Raw genomic sequence first — 16,611 nt, forward strand, 5'->3', positions numbered from 1 at the left:
GAACATTAACTGAAGAGGCAAAATTTATTTCACTGAGATTCAGTGTTTACAATTCATCTCAAAGGCACTGTGAACTGTGGGGGAAAACCCTGCCTGGCTCTTTCATAGAAGCAGATCTCACTCCCTTCCCCATCACCTCCCCCCCCCCCCAGCGCATGTCAACTTGTCACTTGCATTCTGTTTCCTTGCCATCCTTTGTGTTACACTAACAGTCAAGATAGGCTTGAACCAAATCTCCAGAATCCCCCAACTACTGGGAAAGGTCAGACCTGGTCTGTCCTTTGCAGCTTGGGCCTGTTTCTACTGCACCTTCTGCCCCTTTCAGCCTCTTTATTCTGCTGCTGGTGATTAGGGACACACCAATGCCGCCTATGACAGCGGAATGTTGAAGCGGGGTGGAACTAGCAATGTGGACTAGACACACATCGGCCCCTCTCTTGTGCCAGTCCGCTCCCCATTATCCCTTCAAGCTCCCCAGGCAAACTTGTCGCCCTGAGCCATAATGCTGTCAGTGCCACGAGACAGACGTTGCTAGCCATCTTATCCTCTGGTGTGTCTAATGGAGACTGAGGACAAAAGCGCTCACTTGTCGCCCTGATAAAAACCCTGCTCCTGGAAATAAAACTGCGGGCCTGTGGCTTAGAAGGCTGTGTACCCATCTACACCTGAGGAACAAGGCCTTAAAAAACTGCTTTTTCCTGCAGTGAGAGCAGGGTAGTTACTCTCAAACCCTGATCACCCACATGCCAGCACAGAGCCACAACCAACCTAGCTGGCTGTCTCCACTTTTTGGGGGGTGGGTGGGTGGGGGAGGGAGGGATTGTACTGTCAAAAGAGAACCCACCTGAGTCCCCTGGATTCATGTCACTGCCTTATTAACTCTGATGGTGCATGGCCATTCTGGCCCAGTGCCACGGGAATGACCGCATGCCAGGGACTTCTCTCGCTTCTCTCCCGCCCAGACTGCGAGTGTTATGGCCACTCCAACCGCTGCAGCTACATCGACTTCCTGAATGTGGTGACCTGCGTCAGCTGCAAACACAACACCAGGGGGCAGCACTGCCAGCACTGCCGCCTTGGCTTCTACCGGAACGGCTCGGCTGAGCTAGACGACGAGAACGTGTGCATAGGTGAGGAGCTGGGGCGCTAGGGCGGGGGGCAGGCACTGCTCTCTGGGGAGTTTCACGAGGTCGCTGCTTCACACGTGGCTGAAATTAATAACGGCTGAAAGTAGTTACCAGCCGCTGGCTGTTCGGTGGCCTGAGAGAACGGAGCCTGGTGGCCATCCCGTTTCTGGTCAGCAATCGGCACAGAGCGGCCAAGGGGTAAATGGGCCTCAAAGACGAAATAATTCTGTCTCTCCCAAAGGAGGTTTTTCAGCTCCAGCTCAGGTCAGGTTCATTGACAGCCCAGGATAGGGGAAGCTTGCACTGTCCTAGAAAGCAAGCCCGGATTTGAACGGGCAAACTCACAGTAACCGATATGCTATCCCCACTTCCCTGAGCCAGCCTAGCTGCCAGCCCCAGCTATCCGGCTCTTGCTGGATTATCCCCACCCATGGCACGGTTCAGTAGTGGAGGTAGTCACTGCAGCTTTGCTGTGCTCTTCCCCACTGCACGCACTCTGAATGATCCCTGGGGCTGTTGCCCCACTGGGCACTAATTCACTCAGCCTTGAGAAAGGCTCAGCTCTTGCCAGTCCCTCTGAGCAACACAGCGCTGCTGCTGGGTCTGACCCGTTTGAGCCAGTGATGAGGACTCCCTTCTCCCCATGCCGCCAACATTCCACAAGCCCGGAGTAAAACGTCTCTCTTCTGAGCTTTACACCAGCTCCCGGCTGGGAGGCTTTGAGTCACATCTTGGAGGACTGATGTGAATTAATCAAGGAGCAGGTTGGCACTGGGCCTTCTCCATTTCTCTTCTGTCATTTTCCTCCTTTTACTCATCACCCTATTGCTCCAGCGGAAGAGGGCAGAGTCTGCACCCCATTACACGAATGTCACCCCATTAGCATCAGTGGCATAACTGCATCCAGAATCCAGGCCCTTGCCCAGCTACCTCGCCCCCGCCCCTGAGGTGAGCGGCAACAGCCACATGCGCCCTACCCAGCAACTCTGCAGCTCTAGGGCTACCAAACCAACACCCCATCTACTTCCTCCGCCACCTCCATGGAACTGCTCTCCTGGCAATCAGTCCCACTCCTGCTGGCCTCCAATGGAGTACAAAAGGACAGCTGGAGACAGAGGTTCCCAATTAGAGTGAGAGGCTGCAGAGCGGGTAGCACCCGAGCTCTGGGTCACACTGGCCACCAAACTGGAGCAGCTCATCCAAATCTCTAGCACAAGAAGGTTGGAACAGGTAGAGGGAGGTGGGGTGGATCTGTAATGCCCTAGAAGCCATTGTACAGTGCCTGGCGTAACAAGGGCCTGGTCTACCACTAGCACTGCTAGGCCCTGAGGTAATACGAATCAATACCACCCACCCCCCTGACACCGAGGGCTGAGTATCCACTTAGAAAATACCGAGTCTCCCTCCGAACGACAGCAGAGGCTCAGAGCACCTCTTCACTTTTGAGGCAATTAAATGGACTTCCAGGTAGTTTGGTGTGGTCAACCCTTCAGCTACAATCCTGAGATCCAAGCTCGTGTGTGGACGTTGAGCCAGTGGTACATTGCGTAAGGGGAGAAGCTTGGCCAAAATATGCCTTTCCTTCCCATCACTTCTGGGGAGCCCAGAACAAGCTGCATTTTAGTAGTAGGTAGAGCAGATTCTGGGTATAAACTGCTGTGGCGGAAAGGCAGCCCAGAGCAAGGTGGGGTACTTGTAAAGTACTTGTAACAGTTCGCTCCTAAAAGTCAAGGATTAAATGGGCAGCTCACACTGCTAGCCCTTTTCAAGGCCCTGTCAGCAAGGCACGGAGAGCTCCCTGGCGCTCAGTGTGCACAGTCTAATGTAGTAACTAGCTTCCATGTGTTTGGACAGAATGTAACTGCAATCAAATCGGGTCGTTGCACGACCGCTGTAATGAGACTGGCTACTGTGAATGCAGAGAAGGTGCCTCCGGGCCTAAGTGTGACGACTGCCTTCCCAATTACTACTGGAGACAGGGTTGTTTTCGTAAGTACCGCAGGCCGGCGGGTAGTAGCAGGGTAACAAATGCACAGCAGCAGCCATAAAGCCACTGTACTTGACAGCTGTGGAATGAGCTAGAGCGTGCTGTCCCAAGGATCCCCAGGCAAGGCAAAGCCCTTACTCCGGCATGGCCAGAGAACAGGAGTGATGAAGTGAGCCAGCAGGAGGGAGTCGTCTTTAGCAAGACTTGCTCAGCTGCCAATTGGAGGTAGTTGCAGAGAGCCCAGTTTATAGGGCTGTTCAGAGAACAGCAGTGGAATACTGAGGTCCCACCCCATTAATGTTATGTTATTGCAGAGTCTGCAGCCACGGTGTTTTCCTATGAGTCTGGGGCCTTAGACTTGCACTGGTGCTGCCGGGCAATTGGATTTATACCAAGGGCCTGAAAAAAGACCTGAGCAAAAGCCAGCCTACACATTCTCTTTATGGGGGTGTGTGTATATATCTTCTTACTATATGTTCCATTCTATGCATCCGACGAAGGGGGCTGTAGCTCAAGAAAGCTGATGCTCTAATACATTTGTTAGTCTCTAAGGTGCCACAAGTCCTCCTATTCTTTCCACACATTCTAGTTACAGTTTTAACCCAGGCTTTTTCAGCTACACCTTGTTCCTGATGGCAGCCCAGTGGCGTAGCCTTCAACACCCCTTAATTAAATTGAAGGCAATAAACCTTTGTTATAGCACAGGGCAGAATCTTAAGGCCCCAGGGCTGTAGGTATCCAGGAGTAATTCCCCGTGTTCTTTCTTCCCTCTTCACCTTGCAGCCAATGTCTGTGACGAGGAGCTCTTGATTTGCCAGAATGGTGGCACCTGCTACCAGAACCAGAGATGCATCTGCCCTGCTGGCTACAAAGGCGTCCTGTGTGAGCAATCCAAGTGTGACTCTGACAACAAGGCCTGCAATTCTGCCTCCAGCACATACCTCAGCCTAACCCTCTTCCTCATTAGTGCACTCATCCTCCAGCTGCGACGCTTGTTGGACTTCTGAATTGCAAACACAAGGGAGCCAAGTCAAGGTGCATCATGAGGGAGAGGGGGCGGGGGGAGAGAGGAGGCAAGGAGACTAAGGTCATAGGTAGCCCTCCATAGCACCACCTCCTCAGCCTTCCTTTACTCTAGGACTTCCATGACGTCATTCAGACCCCTGTCCACAGGGAGGCACAGCATCTCAGGGGCTGACTCCTGTCACTCCACCAGCAGCAGCCTTGCTCACACATCCGCGCCCCGGACAGAGGTGGCTGCAACACGGACTTGGCTGCTGAGCTGCAGGGCGAGAACTGTGACAGCCGTTGTGCAGAAGTGACAGTACTTTACTATCATTAGAAAGGACTCCTGTCACACACACTTCCTTAAAAGCAGTGACTCGTTCCCCATTTCGCACAGGGGGCTCTGGTTCCAGGGCGTGGGGGACCCTGCCAAAACAGTGCCGCAATCCAAGGATTTTTTTTTTTTTTAAACTTTTCAGTAGTTTCATTTTCTTTCTTGTTTTGAAAGAGCCAGTCCTAATTGCTCCAGAGCCCCATGGCACTAGAGACTGGAGTCCAAGGCATCCCTGGGGGACTCTTTGGTCCATCCTTGCTACATACTCCCATGTTTCATTGTTGACCTGGTGGACCCTAGGGATACCGTTGCCTACAAATCTAGTTGCGGAATTTATTAAGTTTTGTATTTTTGTTGTTGGATTTTTATTTCCTTTTCTTGCACTTGACCAGAACAAAAAGGCCATTGTGCGCATGGTATATCAGAGTGCAATGTCTTATCCAGGCATTTCCGTATAGTGTACGGTTCAAATACTTTTTTGGTAGAGAATTATTTTTGTTTGAATTAAATGCTATAAAAGGACTACAACCTAAAGGGACGTTTTACTATGAGCATTTGATTCTGGTGTATAATCCTACAGTAAAGCAACTATTAATTGCTGCTTGACCACCATGTTTTCCTTTGCGTGCAAAGTTAATTACAGGTAAAGACTTATTTTTTGATACATGATGTCCTCTTGTGTTTTCTGACTCAAATACCAAGGTGCACCCTCTGGGGGTTTGTTTTGTCTTTAAGATCTAAGGAATTTAAATTTTATTGAAGCCACAAGCAGCGTCAATCTTGGACTTCAATGTAAACTTACAGGTGTTAGTTCAAATATGGGAAGGGATTTAAAGCTCATGGACATGCTACATAGGGGGAAGTATTTTAAGACATTCCACATGGAAGGGGGTTGGAGAATTCTGAAGCAGTACGTGATATAATTTGCAAACTGAGCAATCAGTTTGATCCCCCAGCTGAATGCTTTAGATCTCTTGCTCCCTGAGCAACTCCAATGCTCTAGTTTCAGCCTGAGGTAGCTCAGAAATTGTTTTTCCACCAGTCCTCCACTGGCATTTTCCATTTCTAGTATCCTTACCCAAAGTATCATGCTACTGCCCTTTCCCAGATCAACATCTCTCCTCTTTTGATACTCTTCATATAGGAACCGCCCCTACTTCCCACTTTGCGGCTCTAAGCCATAGCTTGTACCCAGCAGTGGGAGTACTCCAGGTCTGAAAACAACACCACTTCGAATCTTTCAGCCCTCTATTTCAAAAACTATATACAACTAGAACCTCTGAAATGTAGCCACCGCTGCAGTGGAGGATGGCAAAGGACCACTACTTTGTAAAAGAAGGGGAAAACCTGAGTAAAGACAGGAAAAATTCTCTCGTTCAATGAAAATAGTATCATGGAATCATTAAATCCAGAGGTCTTGTTTCCTTTGAGCTCATTTTTTCATATGAAGGATCTCACATACAAAGAGCACGGAACTTGATTCAATCCAGCACAGAAGGGGAGAAGGGCTGAATTGACCCTTTAGGTACAGGGAGTTTAAGTACTGCCAACTTCATGAACTTGTTGGCAGAGGCATTCTCTCCTTTTCTTTGGTGCAGCTGTACATTGTCTAGAATTGGCTAGATGCTGCTTGTTGCTACCATTTGTTCTTGCTCTACCACATAAAGTCCCCATGAGTTACAATTCTTGCAAGCAGTTTTTATAGGAGAGTCTATAACTAAATCAAGACCTTAAAAGCACGTCTGGAGGGGGAAAATACACATTTCCTTGTCCAACTGCTACTATTTCTCTAGGAAATTAGATTATAAGCAACTGCAAATAATTTACTACTTCATAAAACCATTTCCCCAGACAGACTCCACAGCTACTGGAGCCCCCGCTCTGTGCTCAAGTGGCTTTATTGCACTGGAAGTCGGAACATTTATAACATCAACACAAAGCTTCCATGGGGGGGAAAAAAACAATCAAGGGTGGCACTGCTGGGAACTGACCAGCTAGAGCCTATGTGCAAATGGCTGCTGGACAGGAGGCAGTATTACATTAGACAGCATTCTTAAAAAGATGTCACTGGCTTCCTTGCATGGCTTGAGAGAGAAATAAGCAGTAATGATGTTATGACCCTTTCACCACAGGTTGGCAGCAGGGTTTAGACCACGTACCTTCAGTACCAACACACGGGCTTCTATAACTTGAGCCGAAGCAGCTCCTCCTTAGCTAGTAACAAAAGTAGGCTGTTATCCTTTAGAGTAGCCACAAGGGGGATACAACACAAGTTACAGCTGCTGAAGTCATGGTGCAAAAAAAAAAAAAAAAAAAAAAGGGAAAAAAACCATGGTACCTATTACCTAGTATTGGGCTCTTTATAAATACCTACCTAGACAGAAGAGGATGCCACGCTAAAGTAATCTAACCATAGGAAAACACGGACACCAAGGAATTGTCTCAAAGGCAAATTAAATGATCCATGGACTTTGGTTAGGACAACTCCAAATAGCCAGTTAGAAAGCAAGGGGAGGAGTTCTGGTCCCCTCATAAAGACAGACTCAAAGCTGCTATGGTTGGTCCTGTTTTAGAAAGCCCATTTTCATTTTAAAATTTAGCACTTATGCAGCCAGGAAGGACATACAACTGAAAACGCATCTCCCCAATCACAAATTCAGCGTTTAAAAAAGGAAATGTTTTTCAAAGCTTTGAGAACTTCAGTGCTTTGAGCATATTGACAAAAGGTAACATGCAAGACAAGTATCCACACAGAGGAGAAATAGCTTTACTATAATACAAAAAGAAGAAACATCCTTCATCTTAGGTACATGCTACTGATGAATGTTTACATTCTGGAAGACCCATATAGAAGCTGCAGTCACTCATGAAGCAAAAGTTTATGCTTTTAAATAGGCAGGGAAATATTAGTTGTGGGAAGGCTAACAAAAAAAATCCTTAAAAGGCACCAGCACCCTCCTAGAAAATCTACTCACATTAATGTTTTAAGTTGGTTTGCCTGTTTATTTTTAAAATTATACCAGTCTGCAAAATGCTGACCTCTTTAAACAAGCATTAAGACAGACCTTTGTTTTTCCTATTTACCTCAAATTGTATTCCAACTTTAACTATTTGGTGGTGTCATAACAAATCTGTTTACCCAAATAAAAGCCACCAAAAAATCTGCAATCCTAGACCTGTTGTCTGGCATGATTAAATAGTGCCGCCAGTATGAATCTATCACCATAGCTACAGAAAAGAGAAAAAAATCAGTCATTTGGGTTTATGCACAAATTCACTCACCCAAGAAAGCTTTTAACCATATTCATTCTCAGCTGAAGACAGGTAAAATCTACCTTTGCTAGAATTTGTGAGAGCCACACAGGACAGTTGTTCTTTTTTAAATGGTTAGGAAATGGACAGTTTATCTGAAAGGGGGAAATACAGACCATTAAAGGAACTCAGCACATGCTATCAGCACTTTGTCCCATCAGCAACATTTTGTGCTTTAATTGGCTTTCATGAAATGCCCCAAGTGTAAATAAAAGCAGAAGCTCAGTGTTTTCTTAGTTCTAAATAAGATAAGAGTTAAAGCAGCATCTTCTAGGAAATGTTCCTAGTCCATGGCCAGACCTGGAGTGCTTTGCTGGGGCACGTAAGGGTTGGTTGGGAGTGGCACATTTAGGCACCAGGGGCAGAGGAGAGTTTCAAGTTGCTCTAAAGTACACTTGTACAGTTTTGCTTGCCCAGAAAAAGTGTTGGTTTTGGGGTCGGGGAGTGTAAGGGGGGAAAAAGGAGGGGGACAGGAATGTAAAAAATCTGTTGTCATGGGCCATAATGGTGGGGAACTCTAAAGATTGCTGAGAATTTTGCAAAGTGGCTCTAAATTGACCCTCGGTTAGCCAGGAGCAGGAGTGATAGACTCTGAAGGAAACCCCATGCAACTCTGCAGTGATCTGGGAGTTTAAAGTGGGGAGAGAGCGGAAATCAGTAACGGTCCTCAAGTCCAGATTGCACTGAATCCCACTGCAGAAGAGCAAATTCTCTACTTGATACAGCAATTAAGTAAGACTGCACTGGGCAGTGTCACATATGCCAGTCTAGAAAGCAAGTTTTATACATGCTGAACCATACCAGATGTAACAAGTGTACAAGATAAATTTACCTCTCACTCCCCATGATCTTCCTGGACACTAATGGGAAGGGAGTCTGTACCTTAGCAGACAGGAGCACATGGCTAACAGGCTTCATCTTTCAGAGGCATTTAATATACAACTCACTGCTTAGTTTAGATTTATTTGCACTGAAAACAGTGCAATGGATTTTTCCAGGGATTTAGAAAGGCCTTATATATGACTTGGGAATGGAGCCTTTGTGGATAGAAGTTGTATTCTACGGTTTAGCACCATAAATCCCAATTACAATATAGCAGTTTGTTTCATCTCTGAATTATTTATTCATGCAGCATAGAGGAGAGTGTCTTGCCATTTTAGAAACATGTTTCTGGTTGTTGTGGTATTGCTAGAGTAAATATAGTCTGCAAATGACCAACTAGCCTTCAGCTGTCAACCACCAGAACAATGTTATGCCCTAATTTTAAAGTATAGCTATCAGCTTGCACATTCAAATGGTTGCTTAAAAAAAAAAAAAAGACTGAAGTCCCTGCATTTTTAACACTTGCTTTAAAAAGGGAACTACAACATACTTATAAATCTTGCCTTACCCTTCATTTACTGGAACATGCTCTCTAGCCTCATCACTTGTTTTGACCTGGAAATACATAATACTTGGCACTTACATGGCATCAGTAGAGATCAAGATCCTTCATAAAGAAGGGGAAGAATTACTTCCATTTTAGACACTGGGCAACAGGCACAGAGGATAAATGGCTTGCCCTATGCTGCCCTCTGAGTCAGTAGCACAACTCAAACCCAGATACCTCAATGCCCACTCCTTTGTTTTGTTCACTGGACCAAGTTGCCTTCAAATCAGCAAGCCACACGTGACTTGTCTACATTAGACTTTTCTTCTGAAAATTCTTCCACCACTTTCCCAGTTTTAGTGGCTTTGAGAGCTCGAAAGCAGACAAGGCCCTGGGGGCTGCTGCTGTTTTTAATGGCGTGTGGTTTAGATCTAGTCAAAGCAGAGTTAGACAGAAAATGTTAAAAATACATGGCCATGAGAGCCTTGTCTACTATAGAGCACCTAACGTTGCTACAGTGGGAGCTGGATCTGTGTTACTGACAGTGGGACACTTTTTTTTTTTTTTTTTTTAATTTCATGTGAACACCTTCCCCCTTCCAGTAAATTTAGTTAAGTAGGCTTTGGGTGCATTTGTAACAGTCAAATGCCAAGCACTTCACACAAGTGACAAAAAGTTAAGGTACCAGGTATGACTACATTTTCTGAACTAGGTTATTGCTTTTATTTGGCTAGTAAATCTGACCTCTGTATAGATACCATGAAGGGAGGTACCTTGAGTGCCAGACTGAGGTTATGGTGCTGTATCCTGTATAACTGCAGTGAAATCTGCAAAAGGAAGATACTCATATTAGGCAATGTTTGGATACCGCCTTAACAGACAGTGTCTGATTCTCCTCTAAGGGCAATTCTCTTCCACCTTCACAAGAAGGCCACCTATTCTGGACAGAGTATATTTCAGCACTTATAAGCACAAGGGAATCCCATTCTATTATTCAGAGATAACAAATGACAATCACCACAAAGGAGCTGCTATAGCATTGAAAATTAAGCCAATGAGCTGGAAAAAAACAGAAGCCATTGATTCAAACACATTTAAAGTTTCTTCCTCCAAATTCATTTGGTCCAAAGACCAAATTAAACTGCTTCACATTAAAATACATGCGGTCAGTCTTCCATACATTCATTAATTAATGATTCATCTAGGCAATACACGTGCAAGAGGGTGGGCGGGGGTCTTCCGATGGCTATTCTGCCACTTAATAGTTCTGAAACAAAAATACATGAGAAAGAATAGTACAAGACTACTTGCATAGTTGAGGGATTAGCCAGATCAGTCAAAGGAGGAGAAAACAAAATAACAACATAATGTAGATTGCATGTATGTTCATCAGTCTCTACTAAAAGGTTGATTACATGATGCATGGGCAAAAGAAACAGTTGAGATGAAAATACGTTAAAACTGCACCGTATCAGTGTGCATCTTGGCATAGGTTTTATTTTTGTAATACATTTAGTCTAAACTCTCAAAGTGAAGAAAGTGCCTTGGATCACAGTTTGCCTGCTGGTTACATTAAGTGTTATGTATATAGCTGGAAGAAAAATACTAATTAAAAACTTAATCTATTCCACATGAACTCTCATTTTTACTAAAAGCAACCAATTCTGGGCTATGCATAAAGAGAAAAATGCTTAACATAAAGGGCAAACTCAACTCAAACATTTTTTATTCAAAAACAAAATAGAGCATTAACAGACTGATGTGGCAGAATGAGCTAGTGCAGAGAAATGACGGACAAAGCGGCGACATATACAAAGCAAGTAAAGGCAATAAAACCTTGTATCAACTGAGGAGTAAACTGGAACGGTACTGCAGTCTCTCAATCAAACAGGGTTTATTGAGAAGTTATACAACTCCACTAAGCAATAGTGCGTGTAATACAGGATTTATTGGGTCCAGATAGGCACGCACAAGCCACTTATCCCTGTGTAGTAAAAATTGCACAGCTCATCACTTCTCCCTATACAGAGGCAGGAGATATAAAATATACAAAGCATGGGTGATGTAATGCCACAAAGGCAATGTAAGACATCAGAATAAAATTCCTTCCAGCACCTGACAAGTGTCATTTTCAGGATAGAACTTACATTCTGGAATGTGCAGCTGATCTGACAAAAAGAAGACTGGAAGAGTTCGAAGATTTGCTTGACAAACAAACAGTTTTCCAGTTAATCGTTAGAAAAGCATTCCCTGATTTACACTGACTTTGTCTTCAGTTTTTTTACATGAATATACACTGCATAGTTTCCATAGCTATAGGAACTACATCGGTTAGCTGATTAACCCTGCCTTTTTAACCAATACTGCACCGATACAACAGGTTTATAAGGGAGACAGCATTTCAAAGTGTTCCTATTTAGCCTAGATATAGATACACACAGGGCATGAATCTCAACTAGGAGTTATACAGAGATCTCTAATGTGCGACAACAAGCAGCTCATTCTAACAGCTCTACTCCCCGCAAACGCAAGTTACATCACACGCTACTCTGAACGACTTTCATGACAGTTTAAGGTGCGTACGGTGCTAGCAATTAATGTAGTACACATATGAAACAAAGCTCTGAGGTGAAATACTGCCCTCAAATTTTGTGGGCAACATCTGTTATTGGCATTATTCCTTGTGCCTATCTAAGGGCAGAATTTAGCCCATTTATTCTCCTTACCATCACTGTAATAGAGAACAGCAGGTCATGAGCTGCGCCATGCCGATACAGGAGATATAGCCTTCCAATATACCTAGCACTCAGCTGTCGCTAGTAAAACCCATCTATTTCAAGCTCGGATGGGTGAATTCAGACCAGTTCAGCTTACAGTTTACCACACAGGCTACTGTCCTATTATTCTGACAGTGGTTATGTCATCTCTATATTTTGCTGTGACACCACCAGCACCACGCAGCCGTTTGTCGGTATGAAAGGAAGAAGGCAACATTAATCACTGCAATGAAAGTATCGGGAGGGAAACCTAAACAAAACCATTGGCACGACTGTTTAGCCCAATTTTCTTATGTTGTGGTGAAACTGGAAAGACCAGCATGCTAACAGAATCAAAACCCTCCTGTGCAGCGGTGGGCATAAGTCATTCAGTAGATGTGCCGAGAACCTGCTCCCGTTAATTTAATGGAGCTAGGTCTTAATTTTGCATCTTAAGAAAGCTGGGTTCTATCTCACAAGAGCTCACATATAAAGCAAGTTTGATGGCTTCCTTCTAGTTCTGAGGTGTCATTTGTCCACAGCATGAAATGATTTGGCATACCATGGTAATCTCTTCTCAGATCAAACTTAGAAAAGCCATAGTAGAGGTATTTGCAAGTTGAAAATGAGCTGCATCATCATCAAAGGTCCAAAGAAAAAATCTGCACCTTGCTTGCCCACACTACTTCTGGCTCTAGCCAGTGACAGATCGTCAAAGTGCTAAATAAACACACGCAAACAAAACATGAGCTCTGTATTGTCTCTATGCAAAACAGATAGTACACCTAACAGATGTTATTCACTTTCTTTATACACTTAGACATTCATGATATTCCTGAAAGAGCAACTGATGCCTTACTCTGAACATATTCTATTTAGAAACAACTCCACTTGCACTTCTTTTTTTGGTTCGGTTACGAAAACATGCACATGAGTAGGGCTTTTTTTTTTGTTTTTAAAAAATTAGTTATTGCAGTTTTATTCATTTACCAGTTAGATATTCTACATCTACAGAGTAAACAGAATCCAGTAATAGTAATAATCATACTCAGCTCTTATATAGCTAGCCTTTTCATCTCTGCAGATTTCAACGTGCTCCGTTACCAAGCAAGCCAAGTATCATCATCATCATCAAGGATGGACTGGATCTTTGATAAAGATTTCAAAAACTTCTGCTGCTTATTCCTCACTTGGAGCCAATAGGCCTAACCAGGCTCATGCAATCTGACCGTCCTCAACTACTACCGACTTCAGTGGGAGCTCAGTGTCTTGAGCCACAGTTAGTGCCATCAGTCTATAGACTCAAACTGCAATAAACTGATGTCACAATCAGAGGGCTAAGGACAACAGCTGAAGAATAAGGACCAAAAGTAAGACTCAAGGCACATCTGCATAAGCCAAGGATATTTTGTTCCTATGAAAAAATGGGGAAGTGAAATAAAAAAAATTATATATATACACACCATATGTAGAATTCTGTTGAACATTCACGCACACAAACAACCTTCTCACTGTCTTCCACCAGATACCAGTGGAATTTCAGAAAGAATCAAAAGCCATCTGACCCGTTACCACCCTCTCAGCCTTTTCAAAATGTCCTATTTGCTATTAAAGAAACTAGACTTACCGAAAATCTCTGGTGAGGTTTTCTCTCAGTTTTTTTTTTTTTTTTATAAAAAAAATTTGCTCCACTCTGAAATCAGCTTTCGGGCACGGAAACAAGCAGCAATACGCTTGCTGAATTAAATCTTAAAATAATTTTGTATGCTATACAAATATACATCAATTCAACATTTACAGCACTTCACTTCCTAGGATCATAGTTCAAACTTATTGCCATTACATATGGCGCAATTCCCCAACTTTTCAGTTCAAAAGCTCCAAGGATATGATTTTTCAGGTATGAATTCACCCAACAGTCAGTGATGGGATGGGAAAAACTGGATCTGTTAGTAGAAAAGTAGCAATATGAAGGAGTTCCAGGTGAACTAGATATTTATTTTTTTTAAATATAGTCCATATTTTTAAGGGCAGGGATAGGTTTTGGAGGGGCTTATATAGTGGGGGCAAGGCTGCCAGCCGCTGCTGATCCTAGAAAGATTTCAGCTAATAGGAGACCTTCCTCCTCTTGGCCTCACTCAAGTCTTTGTTCTCTGGGGGTTGTTCCAATGCTCTTCTGCTTGCAGGGGTCCGACAGTCCTTGTCTTTGCTCCACTCATTACCTTTCTGGTCTTCTTTACTGCCAGTTCTTGCCTCTTTTGAGGAGACAGAAACTCTCCAGTCATGGTCCTGCCTGGCTGTATGGGAAGCAGTGAAAAGCATGTCCGGCTGTCTTACAGTTTGGTTGGGTTTGTTGGAATTTTCCGCCTTGGAGACAGCAGGCTGCACAGTGCTGATCTGACCCCAGTGGGCTGCCGATGCATCAGGTCCCCGTGACAATGTCACATCTGGATTGCTCAGGGCTGATGGATTGCTATTCTTGGAGGCCTGCTCCTTCCCTGTCGCTTCTGCCCTCCTAGCCAGTCTTGGATCCCGTGGTCTCTCTCGAACAGCAGGCTGCACCGGTGTGGGAAGAGTGACTCCTTTGAAACCCAAAGCTTGAGACTCTGGTGCCTGTCTTACTACTCCATTGCCTTGTGCTGACAGGCCAGCACAGGCCGAGAGTATTCCAGAGTCATTGCTGCTTTTTCTGTTGGGGACCTTATTCTTCCCATCATTGCCCAAACACGCCTGCATTTGAGTAGCTTTCTCTGACAGCGCAGCAGTAGGAGGATAAGAGAGTGGCCGCTGTAATGTTGGTTTGAGCTTCAGAATTTTAACAGTATCTCTTTTATAGTTTTTGTCACAAGTCTTGATGATAGCGCCTCTTCTCTGAGCATCCTGAATCAGCTTATTCCAGTCTTTATTGTCCTTGAAAGAAGAAAAATAGTTAGCAAATAGCGCACACAGGAATCTCAGGGTGCATGTTGTCCTATTTTTAATCCACACAACCTCACTTCTGATAGCCATCACGGGAACTATATGTACACTTGCTCTGGGATGAAAGGATTTTTAGTAAAAGTTTCATTAAAAAGCAATACAGCATCCCACTGATCCAACACAGAGAGGATACTTTTAGCCATCATCGTACAAACTCATTTAAACTGACAGCTCCTGTAACTATGATTGTCAGGACAGCGGTCCTTCGACCTTGTCCAAATACAAGACAAGAATATGGTGTGATTGCCCCCTAGTGGTGCATGAGATACAGTAAAAGAATATGTTTTTTGAAAAATTAAGGCAGTGGTGTGCAAACTGCGGGGGGTACAAGAGTTTGTCTAGGGCAGGCGTGCAAAGAAATTCTGTTAATATCACTTTTCATAGGAGACTTACTAGCCCCCAGTTGCCACCCTTACTTCTGCTGCTGCTGGCAATGAGGTGCTAAGACTTCTGTGAAAAGTGATATTGACAAATACCACTTTTCACACGTTGCTACTCTTACTTCTGCATGAAAAACGTTTCAGATTACAATAATGGAGGGGGCATGCCAAATTATCTGAATGGTAATGGGGGGCACGATTTGATAAATTTGCACACTACTGGATAAGGGACACCAACTTCAAATATAGGCAATTTTTAAAAGGTGAATTTAAGCAGTTTCAATTACTACACCTGCTCCAGATTCCACCCTGTCAATTTCTGTGGGGGTCCAGTCACATTTTCTTGTTTTGTAAAAACGTTTTTCTCCACTGTTTCGGAGTGAAAGACCCACACGCAGGGAAAACTGACTATCCCAGGGAAACTGTGAAACTGACTGTGCATTTGATAGCATTTTGTGCATAAGGTAAACAAACTGAAGTAATAGAAAAAAAATCTAATTTTTTTCAGTTGGTTATCTTAGGCATTACTTGAAATGTGTAAGTAAAAATTCAGACAAAAGTGTGGTTTTTTTTAAAAGCGAAAAGTGTTCCTTTAAAAATTTCAAATTCAAAAAAAGACATTTTAGCTTCCTAAATGAGTAAAATCTAATGGTTTCTTAGATTGATTATATTAGAAACAAGTCACTATATGCAAGGACAATGATATAATGAGAACAGGGACATTTACTGATTCTCTGCTGAATGAGAAATGCCAGCTACAGCAGTTAAACTGTCCCAGCAGTCCTGATTCTTATTACAATGCCGACTAATAACCGCAAAACTGGCCAAGTGCAGTACACTTGATCCCAGTGAAATAAGCTAAGATCTTCCCCTTTTCCTCCTTACTTTATGCCACCATGCCTAGGATCTAACAAATTCTGGAAGCAAAGGGGTGAACAGGACAACATCAACAAGCCAGTACCTGGAACTAAACTGGCCTCTTTATGCTTAATTTGCATTCTCAACATGTGCTACAGCGGAAAACCAACTCTTCCTCAGGCATGGAGGGCCCTGTCAGTAGATATTATGCAGTTCTGCTCTAAAAGGGAATGGGGAGCAGATCTGGGGAGTATTTGGGGCTGGTGGGTCCTCTGGTCTTCTCCCTATCTGAAGGGGTCACTAGGACTGGGGAAGGCAGCTTCGTTTGGTTTATTGTTTGGCTTTGGAGGGAAGAAAGGGGATGATTCTGACCGTCAGGCTGTGGAGCTTGCCAGTGCCAGCTCTCGTTCATGCTGCCACTGAGGAGAAGATTTACCCCCTCATACTTTCAGTATTTTTTACTGATAAATTTTATTGCAAGCCATTTTACAGAACAGCATCTCA

The 16,611-nt window shown here is 44.0% G+C and overlaps 3 protein-coding genes across 10 annotated transcripts in view; 2 read left to right on the top strand and 1 right to left on the bottom strand.

The window, feature by feature from the left end:
• NTNG2 (netrin G2) overlaps positions 1-5,117 on the top strand; it is a 72,582-nt gene extending 67,465 nt beyond the window's left edge. For all 3 annotated transcript variants that reach the window (XM_073313846.1, XM_073313845.1, XM_073313847.1), the window contains 3 exons: positions 963-1,130; positions 2,982-3,116; positions 3,898-5,117. In XM_073313846.1, the coding sequence (XP_073169947.1) occupies positions 963-1,130; positions 2,982-3,116; positions 3,898-4,121 (527 nt within the window). In that variant the 3' untranslated portion in view covers positions 4,122-5,117. The remainder of the gene's footprint in view (positions 1-962; positions 1,131-2,981; positions 3,117-3,897) is intronic.
• The window catches only part of GFI1B (growth factor independent 1B transcriptional repressor), a 528,565-nt gene that overhangs the window by 4,350 nt on the left and 507,604 nt on the right, over positions 1-16,611 (top strand). The gene's annotated exons all lie outside the window — the stretch shown is intronic.
• SETX (senataxin) overlaps positions 10,214-16,611 on the bottom strand; it is a 49,300-nt gene continuing 42,902 nt past the window's right edge. For 5 of the 6 annotated variants that reach the window (XM_073313820.1, XM_073313819.1, XM_073313818.1 and 2 more), the window contains one exon: positions 10,214-14,800. In XM_073313820.1, coding sequence (XP_073169921.1) covers positions 13,997-14,800 — 804 coding nt within the window. In that variant the 3' untranslated portion in view covers positions 10,214-13,996. The remainder of the gene's footprint in view (positions 14,801-16,611) is intronic. The other variant, XR_012155212.1, reaches the window with a different exon arrangement.

The sequence above is a fragment of the Lepidochelys kempii genome, chromosome 16, assembly GCF_965140265.1.
Source record: "Lepidochelys kempii isolate rLepKem1 chromosome 16, rLepKem1.hap2, whole genome shotgun sequence".
NCBI lineage: Eukaryota > Metazoa > Chordata > Testudines > Cheloniidae > Lepidochelys > Lepidochelys kempii.